Source organism: Pseudophryne corroboree, chromosome 3 (genome assembly GCF_028390025.1).
Source record: "Pseudophryne corroboree isolate aPseCor3 chromosome 3, aPseCor3.hap2, whole genome shotgun sequence".
Classification (NCBI taxonomy): domain Eukaryota; kingdom Metazoa; phylum Chordata; class Amphibia; order Anura; family Myobatrachidae; genus Pseudophryne; species Pseudophryne corroboree.
The window spans coordinates 688,202,325-688,221,144 of record NC_086446.1 but is presented as its reverse complement, the minus strand read 5'-3'; the positions used below and the strand labels follow the sequence as shown (position 1 = coordinate 688,221,144).

The 18,820-nt window shown below is 46.2% G+C and overlaps 1 protein-coding gene across 3 annotated transcripts in view; it reads left to right on the top strand.

Annotated features, from left to right (window-relative positions):
* The window catches only part of CFAP46 (cilia and flagella associated protein 46), a 798,890-nt gene that overhangs the window by 412,716 nt on the left and 367,354 nt on the right, over positions 1-18,820 (top strand). For all 3 annotated transcript variants that reach the window (XM_063962013.1, XM_063962014.1, XM_063962012.1), the window contains exons 22-23: positions 2,514-2,621; positions 11,596-11,759. In XM_063962013.1, coding sequence (XP_063818083.1) covers positions 2,514-2,621; positions 11,596-11,759 — 272 coding nt within the window. The remainder of the gene's footprint in view (positions 1-2,513; positions 2,622-11,595; positions 11,760-18,820) is intronic.

The following is an 18,820-nucleotide window of genomic DNA, read 5'->3' as shown; positions in this document are numbered from 1 at the left end:
GTTCCAAGACTTACCGCGGCTGCGTTTGACGGCATGGCGGTTGAACGCCAGATCCTGAAGGAAAAAAGGCATTCCGGATGAAGTCATCCCTATCCTGATCAAAGCCAGGAAGGATGTAACCGCAAAACATTATCACCGCATTTGGCGAAAATATGTTGCGTGGTGCGAGGCCAGTAAGGCCCGACGGAGGAAATTCAACTGGGTCGATTCCTACATTTCCTGCAAACAGGAGTGTCTATGGGCCTGAAATTGGGGTCCATTAAGGTTCAAATTTCGGCCCTGTCAATTTTCTTCCAAAAAGAACTAGCTTCAGTCCCTGAAGTTCAGACGTTTGAAAAAGGGGTTCTGCATATACAGCCTCCTTTTGTGCCTCCAGTGGCACTTTGGGATCTCAATGTAGTTTTTTGGGTTCCAAAAGTCACATTGGTTTGAACCACTTAAATCTGTGGAGTTAAAATATCTCACATGGAAAGTGGTCATGCTGTTGGCCCTGGCCTGGGCCAGGCGCGTGTCAGAATTGGCGGCTTTATCCTGTAAAAGCCCTTATCTGATTTTCCATTCGGACAGGGCGGAATTGAGGACTCGTCCTCAGTTTCTCCCTAAGGTGGTTTCAGAGTTTCACCTGAACCAACCTATTGTGGTGCCTGCGGCTACTAGGGACTTGGAGGACTCCAAGTTGCTAGACGTTGTCAGGGCCCTGAAAATATATGTTTCCAGGACGGCTGGAGTCAGAAAATCTGACTCGCTGTTTATCCTGTATGCACCCAACAAGCTGGGTGCTCCTGCTTCTAAGCAGACTATTGCTCGTTGGATTTGTAGTACAATTCAGCTTGCACATTCTGTGGCAGGCCTGCCACAGCCAAAAATCTGTAAATGCCCACTCCACAAGGAAGGTGGGCTCATCTTGGGCGGCTGCCCGAGGGGTCTCGGCTTTACAACTTTGCCGAGCAGCTACTTGGTCAGGAGCAAATACGTTTGTAAAATTCTACAAAATTGATACCCTGGCTGAGGAGGACCTGGAGTTCTCTCAATTGGTGCTGCAGAGTCATCCGCACTCTCCCGCCCGTTTGGGAGCTTTGGTATAATCCCCATGGTCCTTACGGAGTCCCCAGCATCCACTTAGGACGTTAGAGAAAATAAGAATTTACTTACCGATAATTCTATTTCTCGTAGTCCGTAGTGGATGCTGGGCGCCCATCCCAAGTGCGGATTGTCTGCAATACTGGTACATAGTTATTGTTACCAAAAAATCGGGTTATTGCTGTAGTGAGCCACCTTTTCTAGAGGCTCCTCTGTTATCATGCTGTTAACTGGGTTCAGATCACAAGTTGTACGGTGTGATTGGTGTGGCTGGTATGAGTCTTACCCGGGATTCAAAATCCTTCCTTATTGTGTACGCTCGTCCGGGCACAGTATCCTAACTGAGGCTTGGAGGAGGGTCATAGGGGGAGGAGCCAGTGCACACCAGATAGTCCTAAAGCTTTCTTTAGATGTGCCCAGTCTCGTCTCCTGCGGAGCCGCTATTCCCCATGGTCCTTACGGAGTCCCCAGCATCCACTACGGACTACGAGAAATAGAATTATCGGTAAGTAAATTCTTATTATTTAATACTCTAATAGTTTTTGTACTAATTGTACTCTAATTGTTCTTTAGCACAATAAAAAATATGTATCATTGATACTGTAATCAGTACAATTATATAAAAGCTATTTTTATCCCTTCTAAAATATATTCTCACGTTAACTTTGTGGTTTTGTGCCGGGAATAATCAAATCCTTCTATATACCCAGTGTTGTATCATTCATTTGTGGAACTACAAGTCCTATCTGTATAGTTTCACTGCATGAGCTCATGCAGATTAGATACAAATGTATATAACCATCTGTGCTCATAATAGTCCGGCCAGCAGTTAGGAGCTGATTGGCTGGCACTTTATCACTCTCACTTTACCACTCTCCAAGGCTTAGTACATCACACCACCCCCCACCCCCTTCCTGGTGTGATGGGTGAGAGATCATCAAATCATCTTTAGGACCTATGTAAACCTCTAGAGTCTTAGACTCATCCCTCACTTCCAGATTTCTTTCCATTCTTTGGTCACGGTATCTTCCTAGTTACTCTGGTGCAAGATATGAGCACTGTTTATGAACCATATACTGTAGGCCCAGATTTATCAAGCCTTGGAGAGTGATAAATTGCACGATGATAAAGTACCAACCAATCAGCTCCTAACTGTCATTTTTCAAACAGAGCCTGTAACATGGCAGTTAGGAAGCTGATTGGCTGGTACTGTATCACTGTGCTATTTATCACTCTAAAACGTTTAATAAATCTGGGCCATGGTAACCTCTCCTCACCAGGCGCAGGACAGTCATGATGGACATAACTGCACTTTGCTCACCACTTTTTCAGCAGACTTTATGTTTGTTAATAAATCTGCAACTTCTTTATTTGCAAATAACCCTGTATGAGTAGAATGTGATTTTTAATGAATTTTTCTATTATTTTTCCAGGAAAATAATGAAGGACAAAGCCCAATGAACAAAGTCCTTGTTGCATTAGAAATATACTCATGTAATGGTTTAGGATTCATGGACTTTACCGTTCCCAGCCTGGCCCAAGTATGTATTTGGTTACGTGACTTGTGAGTGACTTGCAGCCACAAATTACAAATTCTAATTAAGATGTGCATGTTTGGTGTTCTACAGTATTATACCACTTCCAAGTATTCTTATTAACCCACTGCTATAAGCATACCTCCCAACATGACCCTCTCCTGTGCTGAAACACCTTTCTTATCCGTTACCCTGTTCAAAACAGGTGCAGGCAATCATACATTAAGAGGGAAGTCCAGGAGCAGAACATTCTGTCCCTCCTGGAGAGGGTCATGTTGGGAGGTATGTATAAGTAGGGCAGAATCAGGGAGGGCTTATACAAGGGAAGGTAAATCCAGGAAGCTCCTCCCAGCATAACATACACTTTTTATATTGTGCGTGTGTGTGTGTGTGCGTGTGAGTGAGAGAGTGAGTGTGTGTGTGTGTGTGTGTGTGTGGGGGGGGGGGGGTTGATACATCTCTCCCTACAGCATACCTCCCAACATGACCCTCTACAGGAGGGACAGAATGCTCTGCTCCTGGACTTCCTTCTTAATTTATGATTGCCACCACCTGTGCTGAAACACCTTTCTTGTACCCTGTTCAACACAGGTGCCAGCAATCATAAATTGAAAGAAAAGTCCAGCAGCAGAGCATTGTGTCCCTCCTGGAGCGGGTCATGTTGGGAGGTATGCTACAGTAAGTCTAATAACTATTTACAGTTTTTAACTGAGTACTTTGAAGCATTGTTGCCTGTCCTCCTCTGGGCAGTACAGGAATCAGCAGCACTGTTTGGAGCCTAGAGGCTTGCTAATCCAGAGTGGCTAGTGTCCAGCACTGGTGACAACACTGCCAGTGTGTCACAGCCAGGACAGCTCCTCTCTGCTGCTCCTTCACCAGCCTGCCCCACTGTCTGCCACCTCTGAATGTTCATTATAGGCATGACAGTGGGGTCAACAAGTCTGGTTGAACTGGGGCAGGGAGTCTTGGACGTGGAGAGCAGTGAATTAATTTGATTGGATCGGTGGTGAAGCTGATTGTAAGCTTTTGAGACTGGGCTGGCAGCATATAAGGGCATGATGAGTTCTGGCATATTAGGGGGCTCTGGCACAGGGGGTAAGGGGCTTCTGTGCTATGCATGAGGGTTCTATCACATATAAAGGAGCTTGAGGGGGCTGTGGGCATACATAAGGGCATGAGGGGGCCAAGGGCAGATATAAGGGCATTATGGGGCTCAGAGCAGGCATAAGGGTACAAGGGAGTTCTGGGCAGACATAAGGGTGCTCTGGGCAGACATAAGGGTATAAAGGGGCTCTGGGCAAACAAAAGGCATTAGTTGACTCTGGCATATAATGTGGCATTAGGGTCTCTGACACATATAAAGAGGCAAGAGGGGACTCTGGGCTGGAATATATGGGCATGAGAGTGCTACAAGGCATATATAGGGACATGAAGAATCTCTGGGCTGGCATATAAAGGGCATGAGGGGGCTCTAGGCTGGAATATATGGAATTATGGAGCTCTGAAGCACACATAGAGACATAAGGAGGATGTGGGCTGCCATATAAAAGGGCCTGAGGGGCTCTTTATTAGAGTGGTTAAGAAAATGGCTTGAGACTTGACATACAAAATGGCTTGTACCCTATTGTGGTTTTGGCCATGTTTCCTGGTCACATCTCCTGTCCAGTAATCCAACCCCCTAAACCTTTCATGTTCCTTAACGCCCAGTGAGGCTGTGAGTTTGACATGGATGAACTACAGTTTGAGAAAAAGCATTCACACATTATGGGGTAGATGTAAGATTAGTTGGTATGGGAGAGCGCACGTTATGTGCACAGATACCGCACTACCCGATGTAAGAAAGATGTGATTACCGGCAAGTGGCGGGGGCTCTATCCGCCCCGCCATCGTTATCAGTGCTGCCATCTATAAGATGATGTACTGGGCAATAATAGAATTATCAGTAGCAGTGACCGTTCCTACACCTGCAGCTACTGATTTCGACAACTGCAGCTATTGCCCGGCTCGCAGCAATGTCCCTGGCTGTTGGCTCTGACAGCCAGGAACTGTGCATACATTTTTTTTCCAATCTGACCGCGGGTGCCGCTGGGGGATTTCTGACCAGCGCATACGAAGAATGTACGCAGCGCCGGTCATTGGCAGCAGTAACAGCTGAAAGAGGGAAAGTATACTTCCATACACAGCTACTTTGATACTCTTCCTCTTCGGCAATTGTCTGCTTCATACATGCTTTCTTTATCTGGACCCGTTTCATCGCGATCCAGAGGTGAAGCGGGTCTATTCAGATAACTACCGGAGCATGTATATTAATATATCTACCCCTATCTACCATGAACTTTACTTGACACTTATCGTGACGCTGTACTGTAGCTTGGCTGCCTGAGTAGGGGAGAGAAAACTCCCCCTAGGGTGATCCCTCAGCTTAATGCTAATTCGCTGTCTTACCACCCACCCGACTCCACTGCGCATGCTTAAGATCTTCCATGTGCAGCCAGACCCCCTGCTGCTGCCACAGGTTAGTACACGTACTGGCAAGTAATCCTTGCCGATATGTAAAAATGGTAAGCCACAAAAGTGTGCTTATCATTTTTTAATAACTTCTGAATGATTTTCCTGTTGTATGGCGACAATGAAATCGTTAGGTATATGCAGATATTGTAGAGAAAAGTGTTATTTGCTTTCATACATACTGATGTTGGTTGTGTCAAATAGCGCTGGTTATAGCACATTTGGCACTTGGCACCTCTTCTTAAATCGGGTGGCCTTCACGTTGCCGGCAATCGGGGTCCCGGCGACCAGCATACCGGCGCCGGAATCCCGCCCGCCGGCATACCGATATATTTTCTCCCTCCTGGGGGTCCACCACCCCCCCCGGAGGGAGAATAGATAGCGTGGCGCACGTAGCGCGCGACCGTGCCTAGTGCAGGGAGCCCGCATGGGGCTCATTTGCGCTTGCCAAGCTGTCGGGATTCCAGCGCCGGTATGCTGGTCGTCGGGACCCCGACCGCCGGTAAACCATACTACACCCCTTAAATCAGGGGTGGGGAACCTTTTTTCTACCAAGGGCCATTTGGATATTTATAAAATCCTTCGGGGGCCATACAAAAATTCTCAACTTAAAAAATGACCCTGCCCCCCAGTAGGTCTGCCCCTTAGAGGCCAAAAAAATGGGTGTGGCCAATTAAAATGGGATATGATACACACATGCCCCCAATAGTGCAGTGCCAGATCCACAATTGCCCCCACAGTGCCAGATCCACAATTGCCCCCACAGTGCCAGGTATACAAATGCCCCCACAGTGCCAGGTATACAAATGCCCCCACAGTGCCAGGTATACAAATGCCCCCACAGTGCCAAATCCACAAATGCCCCCACAGTACCCAGGTATACAAATGCCCCCACAGTGCCAGGTATACAAATGCCCCCACAGTGCCAAATCCACAAATGCCCCCACAGTGCCAGGTATACAAATGCCCCCACATTTTCAGGTATACAAATGCCCCCACAGTGCCAGGTCCACAAATGCCCCCACAGGTATACAAATGCCCCCTCAGTGCCAGGTATACAAATGCCCCCACAGTGCCAGATCCATAAATGCCCCCACAGTGCCAGGTATGAGGGTACGGAGATGCACGGCTTCTACATGGGGCGGAATGCTTCTCCGGACACAGTACACAACTGCATCCCTGCACACTGTACAAGTACCCATACTAGCACAACAGTCTTAAAACGGTTTTCTCCATTTTAAGCACCAGATTCGTCAGCCAGTATAAAAAAAAGTGGGAAAACCGTGCACCATTGAAGGGGCGGGGCTTCACTAAGAGAGGATCCAGCAGCTCACCAGCGCCATTTTCCCTCTGCAGTGGACACAGATGCTGACTGGACAGGGATGCGCAGCTCCTCCAGTGTGACTCCAGATTACCTCAGCGTTACCAGGGGGTCATAGCAGGGGGGGGGGGGGGGGGGGAGCGACTATTAGTGAACTAAGTCACCTATCAGGGTACTTAGTCTGCGACCCAGCTAAGCTTGGCATTAGCGATAAGGGCGCGGTGGGTGCTGGCTCCAAACAACTGTGTCTCCCTGAAGGGCTCTTTGTGGGTTAATTGTGCTTAACCTTTCGTGTGTGTGTGTGTGTGTGTGTGCTGTCACATTTACATTATGTCAGGCAAAGAGTGTGTCTCTTGTACCGCAGAGTGTTCCTCTTCACCAAGGGGCTCACTATTGGGTACTCAGGGTTCACAGACTAGCGGGGCTGAACCGGAATGGGTTAATTCTCTCAAGGGAGTGATCTCAACTCTTTCTACAAAATTGTCCCGCAATGAGAAAGAGACTCAATACTTAAAACAGACTGTGGATGAGTTTATGAACAGAGTCTCAATCCTCAAAACAGCATCTCAATCCCCTCCCATTTGTACGCAAAAGCGATCTCTGGCCCATATCCTGCAGTCTGACTCTGATGCTGACAGGTCAGACATGGAGGTGGGGGAGGTGGACTCAGAGGGGGGAAGATGCAGCTCTGTCACAGGGAATAGAGGCTCTTATAGAGGCTATGAGAGGTGTTCTGCATTTTCCTGATAAGGTGTCAGGGGAGTGTGAGGAATCTTATTTTAATGTAAAAAAAGAAGTCCTCAGTCACTTTTCCTGCGTCAAAGGAATTGAATACCCTGTTTGAAGAACCATGGGTTAATCCTGATAAGAAGTTTCAGATCCCTAAAAGATTGCTCTCACCTTTTCCTTTTCCTATGGAGGGTTGGAACAAATGGGAAAATCCATCGATAGTGGACACATCAGTCTCTAGGATGTCATATAAAATTGTATTGCCTGTTCCTGGTGCAGCCACCCTGAAAGACAAGGCTGATCGTAAAATTGAGACTACACTCAAATCATTGTACACAGCTGCTGGGGTGGCCCAAAGACCCACTATTGCATGTTCGTGGATCACTAAAGCCATTGCTAAATGAAACCTATTTGAGGGGTTAGATTCCTTGTCTAGGGGGAATGTTGTTTTATTCCTGCAGCATATACAGGACTCTGCAAACATTATGGTGGAAGCCATAAAGGAAATAGGCGTGCTTAACGCACGCACCACCGCTATGGCAGTGTTGGCACGCAGGGGCTTGCGGCTACGCCAGTGGACTGCTGATGCGGATTCCAGGAAAGGCGTGGAAGGCCTACCATTCACAGGAGAGGCCTAGTTCGGAGATGAATTAGACAAATGAATCTCCACAGCTACTGCTGGTAAGTCTACGTATCTTCCTTCCGCAGCTCCCCCAACCAATAAGACTTATTCATCTTCTAAGTTACAGTCCTTTCGGACGGCCAAGTTCAAGGGCATATCCAGAGGTGCTTTTACGTCCTCCAGTGGCGCAAGAGGTAAACCAGCAACAGCAGGTACTCGGGAACAGAGCTCAGGCTCTACTTCTTCAAAGACTTCAGCATGACGGTGGACCGCAATGCCTGGATGGCTGTCAGGTGGGAGCACGCCTACAATTCTTCAGTCAAATCTGGTCAAATTCGTGCCAGGATCCCTGGGTCATAAATCTTATTTCCCAGGGCTACAGACTGGAGTTCCATGAGCTCCCACCTCACAGATTCATCAAATCAGGCTTTCCAGTTTCACAAGAGGCAAGTATAACTTTACAACATGCCACCCAAAAACTGGTACAGACTCACGTCATTGTCCCAGTTCCACCTCATCAGCTAAACAAAGGGTACTATTCCAACTTGTTTGTAGTACCGAAACCAGATGGTTCTGTAAGACCAATTTTGAACCTCAAGTCGTTGAACCCGTACTTACAAGTGTTCAAATTCAAGATGGAGTCTCTGAGAGCGGTGATCTCAAGTCTGGAGGAGGGGGAATTCCTAGTGTCTCTGGATATCAAGGATGTGTACCTTCACATTCCGATCTGGCCTCATCAGGCTTACCTACGGTTTGCACTGCAGGACTGTCACTACCAGTTCCAGGCCCTGCCATTTGGCCTCTCCACGACACCGAGGGTGTTCACCAAGGTGATGGCAGAGTTTGTTTCTCCTCCGCAAACAGGGAGTGAACATAATTCTGTACCTGGACGATCTCCTTATAAAAGCACCGTCCGGGGAAAGATTGCTGGACAGCATTGCTCTCTCAACCAAACTTCTCCAGGATCATGGGTGGATTCTGAACCTTCCGAAATCTCACCTAGAGCCAACACGGAGGCTCCCATTCCTGGGAATGATACTGGAGTCGCAGAAGGTGTTCCTTCCATTGGAAAAGGCATTAGTAATCCAGTCGATGGTTCAGGATGTCCTGAAGCCAACCCGGATATTGGTGCATCTATGCATTCGCCTTCTTGGGAAAATGGTGGCCTCTTACGAGGCTCTTCAATACGGAAGGTTTCACGCAAGACCCTTCCAGCACGATCTGTTGGACAAATGGTCTGGCCTGCATCTTCACATGCACCAGAGGATCCGTCTGTCGCCAAAAGCCAGGATCTCCCTTCTGTGGTGGCTACAGACTTCTCACCTCGTCGAGGGTCAGAGATTCGGAATTCAGAACTGGATTCTGCTAACCACAGACGCAAGCCTCAGAGGTTGGAGAGCAGTCATTCAGGGGGTGCAGTTTCAAGGAAGATGGTCCAGTCAGGAAGTCGTCCTTCCAAGCAACATTCTGGAACTCAGGGCCATATACAATGCCCTTCTGCAGGCCTCACATCTTCTTCAAGATCGGGCCAGTCAGACAATGTGATGGCAGTAACGTACATAAACCGACAGGGCGGAACGAAAAGCAGAGCAGCAATGTCAGAGGTGTCAATAATTCTCCTCTGAGCAGAGAGAAACGCTGTGGCGTTGTCAGCGGTCTTCATTCCGGGAGTAGACAACTGGGAAGCTGACTTCCTCAGCAGACACGACCTGCACCCGGGGGAGTGGGGCCTTCGCTCGGAAGTGTTCAGGTGCTTGATAAGTTGATGGGGATATCCACAGATCGACATGATGGCCTCTCGTCTCAACATGAAGCTCAGGCGGTATTGTTCCAGGTTGAGAGACCCACAGGCGGTGGCGGTAGACGCCCTGACGACTCCATGGGTCAATCAGATGGTGTTCGTGTTTCCTCCACTTCCTCTGATCCTAAGAATTCTAAAGGGAATAAAAATGTAAAAGGTTCAAGCAATTCAAATTGCTCCGGACTGGCCAAGAAAGACCTGGTACACGGACCTTCTGGAGATGCTCCTCGAAGATCCGTGGCCTCTACCTCTTCGCGAGGATCTTCTGCAACAGGGCCATTTCGTCTATCAGGACTTACCGCGGATACGTTTGACGGCATGGAAGTTGAACGGCTGATTCTAACCAGGAGAGGGACCCCTAACAAGGTTATCCCAACTATGATCCAAGCCAGGAAGGAGGTAATGTCTAAGCATTACCATCGTATTTGGAAGAAATACGTCTCTTGGTGTGAGAGCAGAACATTTTCTGCAATGGAATTCCATCTAGGATGGTTTGTGCTTTTTTTACAAGCAGGAGTGGATGTGGGCCTACGTCTGGGCTCCATAAAAGTCCAGATTTCGGCCTTGTCCATTTTCTTTCAGAAACAATTGGCTTCTCTCCCTGGAAGACCGTCACACTGTTGGCCTTGGCTTCAGCAAGATGTGTGTCGGAGCTGGGGGCTTTATCCTACAAAAGTCCCTATTTAATATTCCATGAGGACAGAGCTGAACTCAGAACTCGTCAGCAATTTCTTCCTAAGGTGGTGTCTGCGTTTCACATCAACCAACCTATTGTGGTCCCGGTTGTCACTGACACCTCTGCTACTTCAAAGTCTTTGGATGTTGTAAGGGCTTTGAAGGTGTATGTGAAAAGAACAGCTCGTCACAGAAAGACGGACTACTTGGTCAGGTTCGAACACGTTTGCTAAGTTCTACAAGTTCAATACTTTGGCCTCTGAGGACCTTCAGTTTGGTCAATCAGTTCTGCAGGATCCTCAGCACTCTACCACCCAGATTGGGAGCTTTGGTACATCCCCATAGTACTAAATAGACCCCAGTATCCTCTATGACGTAAGAGAAAAAAGGATTTTAATTACCTACCGGTAAATCCTTTTCTCGTAGTCCGTAGAGGATACTGGGCGCCCGCCCAGTGCTTCGTTCGTCCTGAACTGTTACTTGGTTAAGTAATGTTGGTTCAGCCGTTGCTGTTCCTGTTTCAAGTTTGGTTAACTTGGCTATCCTCTTGTTGTGTGTGCTGGTTCGGAATCTCACCACTATCCTTATCTATCCTTCTCGAAGTATCTCCGTCTCCTCGGGCACAGTTACCTAGATTGAGTCTGGTAGGAGGGGCATAGAGGGAGGAGCCAGCCCACACTATCAAATTCTTAAAGTGCCCATGGCTCCTAGTGGACCTGTCTATACCCCATGGTACTAAATGGACCCCAGTATCCTCTACGTACTACGAGAAAAGATTTTACCAGTGGGTAATTAAAATCCTATTTTTTTAAAGCAGCATTAAAACGTTTGCTGCTTTAAAAAAAAGCTCAGACTCTGGCCGTCTCGCAAGCCATTACATCTAGCCTAAACAGTGCATGTATCACAAAGAGTGATTATTATCCATTTAATGTGAAACAGATGGAATGTATTTGAGCAAGTTTAACACCCCCTTTTATTTGACAACAGACTCGCATTCTATCTCCCACTTTGCTGTTAGTGCTCTCTTACAGGAAAGTGTTTTTTGTTTTCTCCCTCCCCCCCCCCCAATTGATAAAAAGATGATTTTAAATGTATTGTTATTAATTTTCCTCTTACCTTAGCTGGGAAAAGAGATATTTAAAATTCACCTTTTAAGTTGTAAATAACGAATTGAGTATTTAATTTAAGATAGAAAACAGTATTTGGGGATTTTAAATCAATATGTGTCTTGTTAAATTTGCAAGAGGTCTTAAATGAGTTTTTAAATTAAAAATTATGTTTGCGTGTTCTATTTTAAATTTTATGATCGTCTGTATATTTCCAGGTGATGAAAATAACTTTGGAATGCAATTGGACAGATTCCTTAGTAGAATTGCAGGTACTAACCAGACTGGCACACTTTGCATACAATGCTCATGACCTAGAACTGGCATTAACCTGCGCCCAGAGAGCATTACACTATGCGGAGCTGATGAAAAAACAGGATGTGTAAGTATATTTAAAAAATAATAATAATTCTAATCCGTAATTGCAAAAATTGTAAACTCAAACTATTTTGGAAATATAAAAACCAAGTAAATTGTGTTTTTGTTCTTTTCATCGCTGCAGAAAATGTTAACTAATACAGGCATAGTACATTATGCCGACATTTGTTAAGCCGACATGAGAATGTCGTCATGGACGTAATATGAACAATGGCCCTCATTCCGAGTTGATCGCTCGCTAGCTGCTTTTAGCAGCAGTGCAAACGCTAGGCCGTCACCCTCTGGGAGTGTATCTTAGCTTAGCAGAAGTGCGAACGAAAGGTTAGCAGTTCTGCTATTAAATATTTTCATGCAGTTTCAGAGTAGCTCGAAACGTACTCCTACCTTGCGATAACTGCAGACAGTTCAGTTCCTGTTTTGACGTCACAAACACGCCCTGCGTTCGGCCAGCCACTCCCCCGTTTCTACAGGCACGCATGCGTTTTCTGTTGACACGCCAGCGTTTTTTAGCACACTCCCGGAAAACGGTCAGTTACCACCCAGAAACGCCCCTTTCCTGTCAATCACTCAGCGATCACTCGAGCGATATAAAACACTCGTTCAGCCATGTGTAAAACTGAAACGTTTTGTGTGAAAGTACTTAGCGTGTGCGCACTGCGGCCCATACGCGTGCGCAGAACAGCCGATTTTTAGCCTGATTGCTACGCTGCGAAAAACGGCAACGAGCGATCAACTCGGAATGAGGGCCATTGAACATGTTGACATGGTTGTAATGTCAACATTGAACATGTTCATAATGTTGTCATTAGCCATGTCTACGTTCAGCATGTTGACAATATTCCTGTTTCTCCACACAAAATGACAACACTGCTGTAAACTACTAACCGAAACTAAATCTCTAAACCAGAGTTTCCCGTTACAGTACAGAGTTTTAAGGATATCCACGCTTGATCACAATTATGGGTTGATTGTTTTCAGGGTGTCACTATTTGTAAACACACCTTACCTCTATTATGACATTTAAAAGGAGGGTTTACAGACTATAAATGGTGAGTAAGAGGGAAAAGCATGTTTTGAAGTGTATCAGATAGCACAGCTCTATGGGCCATTTGAGATTTACCTCACAAGTCTTCAGCAATCTCCTGGAGCACAGGCATAACTACACATCACGGCTTACTAAGGCTCAGCACGGAGCTTACTACAGCCAGACCTGTGTCTGTACCATCCCCTGCTGTAGACTTATTACATTTTCATGCAGGGTCATCTTAACAGCAGTGTAGGCCCCTGGGCACAGCAATGCACTGGGCCCCATACCCATCCTCCAGCGGCAGGGGGTGATATCAGCGGCAGCTTTGGTGTCCCGTGGGCTGTAGGGGGTGTTCTGTCTTCCGCTCAGTATGTAGGACCTGGAGCAGTAATTTCTGCTAATTAGTGCTTTACTGCACAGATGGGGTGGGAGGAAGAACACTCAACTGTAGAAGGGGGCATTTGGATGAATGAAGGGGTCCTGGTACATGACTTCCAGGGATGTAGGGGGTGTTCAATAAGTAGGGGAGGGGTGGATAGTGGAGTGGGCATAATATTTATCATTTTCTGGTGGGACGGCAGCTTGCTTGATTGCAGATATCTCAAGTTCCTGGAAATAGATTTCTTAGCTTTGAATTGGATAAAAAAGCAATAGAGTCCCCCTTTTCAGGAGGTACTGGGGACTTGGGGATCAGAGTTCAGGAGCCAGAGCAATCCACCAGTGAAAATATAAAACTGCATAGCAGGCATGTGGATCTGGAGCAGGGACCAGCTGCTTGAAGGCTGATATCTCTGGTTCTGGGCATAGCAGAGACAAGCTGCCAGTGTCCACCAAAAGGGGAGAGCCCCAGCTTTTGCAATATACCCTCAGAACCTGAGATATCTGGCTCGGAAGAGCAATTAACAGGCTTGGATCACCAGGGCCGATTTTCAAAAATCTGGTACCCCTGGAAAGAGGGGTCCCTCAGCTAATAGCCTAGGTCCCTTACACTCCTAGGGCCCTAGGACAAGTGCCCATTGAGCCCATATGAAAAGACGGCCCTGTTTTCATGTCCGGTGCGGTCTGCAGTGACCTAGCACTGAAAGTCACCCATCAGGCACCTTGATCGTTTCCTGACTGTCTCCACTGGAGTAGCTAAAGCCCGGCTGCGACCTGATCCAACTCTCGGGGCAGTACGGACGGTGTTTATGGTTAGCATTACTGCCTCACAGCACTGAGGTCATGGGTTCAATTCCCACCATGACCCTAACTGTGTGGAGTTTGTATATTCTACCCATTCTTGCATGGGTTTCCTCCGGGTGCTCCCATAATCCAAAAATATACTGGTAGGTTAGTTGGCTCCAAAATAGATTTAACTCTAGGGTGTATGTGTGTGCGTGTACATGTGATAGGAAATATAGAGTGTAAACTCCACTGGGGCAGGGACTGATGTGAATGGCGAAATATTCTTTGTAAAGCGTTGCAGAATATGTGTGTGCTATATAAATAACTGGTAATAAATAATAAAATAAATAAATAATAGCTGCTGTCTGGTATCCATCATCTTCACTACTTCCCCTGTAATACATTTCATAAACGACATCAGCCAGATTCAATTGCGAGGCAGACCGCATACAGCCTCTCATTAAGTACTAAAAGACATTGAGACCCACAGCTGCTGTTCCTCTGCCTCTCCCTTCCACTGAGCTTGGGTTCAAAGCCTAAACATATTCAATAAGAATCGGGTCCATTCCGACATGCAGTTATCGGAATGGACCCGACAACCCCTTTTCAAAAGAGCGGCCAAATCCGACTGTCGGATTTGGCCGTTCCCGTATTTCTGACCTGCTGCTGCTGTCAGCAGAGGGAGCTGACAGCAGCGCAGGTGGTGAGGGGGGATCTGTCAGCGGCGTCGCGGGTGAGGCGATGTCTGCGGTGGTGGGGGGGATCTGTCAGCAGCACCGGGGGTGAGGAGGGATCTGTCAGCAGCGCCGGGGGTGAGATGTCTGCGGCAGTGGGGGGAGCAGCGGGGAGTGCAGCGGAGGAGATGGAGCAGACGGGGGGAGTAGAGGAGGAGATGGGGAAGCAGCGGGTGCAGCAGCGGAGGCTCACGGCGGCGTCCACCCGGTTCCAGCAAGCGGGACCTCGCTTGCTGGAGCCGGGTGGACGCTGCCGCTGGGTTCCTGCTCTCTCCGCTGTTCCCTCGTCTTCTGCTCTCAGCTCACTAATTTCAATCCGACTTTTTTTAAAGTCGGATTGAGATTGTCGGAAACAGGGCTAAAACCTGTCGGGTTTGGCCCCACATCCGACAATGCACGCTGATTGGCAGCTGAAGCCGCCGATCAACGTACATTCCAACAGAATTCCGATAAAGTCGGGTTTACCGACTTGTCGGAATAAACAGGACCCTAATGAATAGGTCGGAACCCCTTCCGACCTAAAACTGTCGGAAGCTGACGTCTTTCCGACAAGACGGCAGCTTCCGACAGTTATTGAATATACCGGTTAGTGTGCTTTTCCCATCATTAGAGAGAGTTAAGAGTGTTCACCGTAGAGACTGTACTATGCCCCAGAAACACCAGAGTCCCACAATGGTCCTGTCCTGGGAAGGATCAGACTCAGAGTTTGACTGTCAGGAGGGAGTTGAAGTGGCTGAACATTCAGAGCTTGAGGACTCCTTATGCGTTGGAGGAATCCTTTAGAATTTAGGTGTCAACTGAAGTACTGACGTGGAGCCAGTATGCAGAGAAACACAATATATACCTGTAGTTTAAGTAAGCGATTAATAATGGAATTGCTCACCTATATGCCCAATTGTATAGCGCAATGGAATTTGCTGCGCTATGTAAGAAACTGTTAATAAATAATAAATAAATATGCACAGTTTCTTTCTGAAAAAAGGCCAATGAGATGCAGGAAACAGACTAAGTTCAGTAGGGTTATTCCTCACCAAATTAACATAGGTTTCAGATTGACTGTTTCAGATTGTGATGAAATTTGGTATATTAAATGCTGCCGTGGCTGTAAAGAAAACCCCCAATTTTAATTCTGATATGTTCAACAGTTTTGAAGTTATATGCCTTTTAAAGCTGCAATTTTTTCACAAAAAATGTGCTATTAACATTTTCTTAAATTACACTTGCTGCTCACCTAATTGACCTAGCGAGTTCGGCACGGTCTCATTTTGAACTTCTTTTCATGGGCGTGCATATGATATATAGCACAGCAGTATGTTTCCATAGAATTTTAAATAAAAAAAATTCAAAAACAAAATTTCGATTTTCTCAAATATTTGAAATTGTTCATACTGTTGTTAATAAATCCCCAAAGTTTTATTTTGGCGTCATGATGGGATCAGAGCTTTCATTTTAGAGTGATTCATGAAAATCGTATTTAAAAATAAACAAACAATATTTTTTCCAGTTTACTACATTAGAGGAAAGCACGTTTCTCGTCAGATGTGTTTGGGGATGAGATTCTACAGACAGCGCTTGCTCCCACTTCTGTGCAGGTGCACAAACGTAAATGTAAAGATATTTCATGTGGAAAGACACTTCAGTTGTGTTGAATGGGCCCGCCTCTTACATTTTTCGTGGACCACTACAAGTGGTCAAGGGACAGGATAGGTTTGGATGGGCTTTAAATAGTGAAGAAAGCCTATTGGTCACTAAGTTAAGCCCACCCAAAACTTAACCTGTCCCCTGACCATTTGTGTTATGTCCTTAAATCTTTAGGCTTACCCATTGGAGAAGTAGAAAATCTTTTTGGGTGATTTTTCAAATTAATTTTACAAGAAGTTTGAGTTTCCTCTGGAAGCAGTAGACTGTCACTGTGTCTGAAATAACAGCATAGCTAAGATGCTCAGTTTTTATTTTTCCCTTGTAATATACCACAGATGAGAGAATTGTACAGTAGCTTGATCACTGGTCCAATGATAGCCGGGTGACTGAGGCTACTCCCAGTCTGCTGTGTCTCACCCTCCCAGCACCCATTACTCCCTGCTCACAGCACACATTCTCCCAGTCTGATACTCCTCTAATTAAAACACTCCACTTTTTTAAATGTGACACAAATGGTCCAGAGCCAGGTTAGGTTTGGGTGGGCTTAACTCAGTGACCAATAGGCTTACTTCACTATTTAAAGCCCACCCAAACCTATCCTGTCCCTAGACCACTTGTAGTGGTCCAGGAAAATGTAAAAGGCGGGCCCATTCAAAACAACTGAAGTGTCTTTCCACATGGATTATCTTTCCACTTAAGTTTGTGCACCTGCACAGAAGTGGGAACAGGCGCTGTCTGTAGAATTTTGTTGCCAAACACATCTGAAGAGAAACGTGCATTCATCTAATGTAGTGAACTGGAAAAAATATTGTTTGTTGATTTTTAAATACAATTTTCATGAATCACTCAAAAAATAAAGCTCCTATAGTAACTGATCCCATCATGATCCCAAAATAAAACTTTGGGGACTAAGAACAGTATGAACAATTTTTTAGATTTTTTTATTCAAAACTTTTAAATATTGGCTTTTTGAGAAAATCAAAATGTAGTTTTTGAGTTTTTTTAATTAAAATTTTATATGGAAACATACTGCTGTTATATATCATACAAAAGCCCACAAAAGAGAGGTTTAAATGAGATCTTGACCATCTCTCTAGCTCAATTAGGTGAGCTGCAAGTGCAATTAAAAAAACTTTAATAGCAAATTTTTGGTGAAAAGAATTGCAGCTTTAAAGGCATATACTGTAACTTTAAAAAACTGTTGAGCATCTCAGCCTAAAATTTGGTGTTTTTCTTTATTCCCAATTATAATACCAAATGTTATCACAGTCTGAGACCTGTGTTGAATTGGTGTGGAATAAGCCATAACACAGCTGCCGGCCAGAGAGTTATGCAGTTTTGCACAAAAGCATCAGGCCAGAAGAGGTTAAGCAGATGCAGGTCCAGGTAACAGGCAAAGTTTGGGACACAGGTGTCTGTTTAGCAAGGACTTAGAGGTTGCAGGTCCAGATAAAAGGCAAAGTTCAGTACACAAGTGTCATAGAAACAGAATTTGACGCAGATAAGAACCAATTGGTCTATCTATTCTGTCCCTTTTTTTTAATCCTTTAGGCAAGCTCAAACGCTTTTTAATTTTTCCTTAAAGTTCTCATGGGCCTGCCTCCCTCCATTTTCAGTGTATGTCCTCGAGTTCTAATACGTCTCTGCCTTTGAACAAGGTTTACCTGCTGTACTTTACTAAAACCCTTGATATATTTAAGTTTCTATCATGTCCCACGTTTCCCTTCTCTGCTCCATACTATACATGTTAAGATATTTTAGTTTTTCTCTAACGTCCTAAGTGGATGCTGGGGACTCCGTAAGGACCATGGGGAATAGCGGCTCCGCAGGAGACTGGGCACATCTAAAGAAAGCTTTAGGACTAACTGGTGTGCACTGGCTCCTCCCCCTATGACCCTCCTCCAAGCCTCAGTTAGATTTCTGTGCCCGACGAGAAGGGTGCACACTAGGGGCTCTCCTGAGCTTCTTAGTGAAAGTTTTAGTTTAGGTTTGTTATTTTCAGTGAGACCTGCTGGCAACAGGCTCACTGCATCGAGGGACTAAGGGGAGAAGAAGCGAACTCACCTGCGTGCAGAGTGGATTGGGCTTCTTAGGCTACTGGACATTAGCTCCAGAGGGACGATCACAGGTTCAGCCTGGATGGTTCCCGGAGCCGCGCCGCCGGCCCCCTTACAGAGCCAGAAGAGCGAAGAGGTCCGGAAAAATCGGCGGCAGAAGACGTTCCTGTCTTCAATAAGGTAGCGCACAGCACTGCAGCTGCGCGCCATTGCTCTCAGCACACTTCATACTCCGGTCACTGAGGGTGCAGGGCGCTGGGGGGGGCGCCCTGAGACGCAATAAAACACGATAAAAATACCTTACATGGCAAAAAATGCATCACATATAGCTCCTGGGCTATATGGATGCATTTAACCCCTGCCAGAATATACAAAAAAACGGGTGATAAGGCCGCCGAAAAGGGGGCGGAGCCTATCTCCTCAGCACACTGGCGCCATTTTC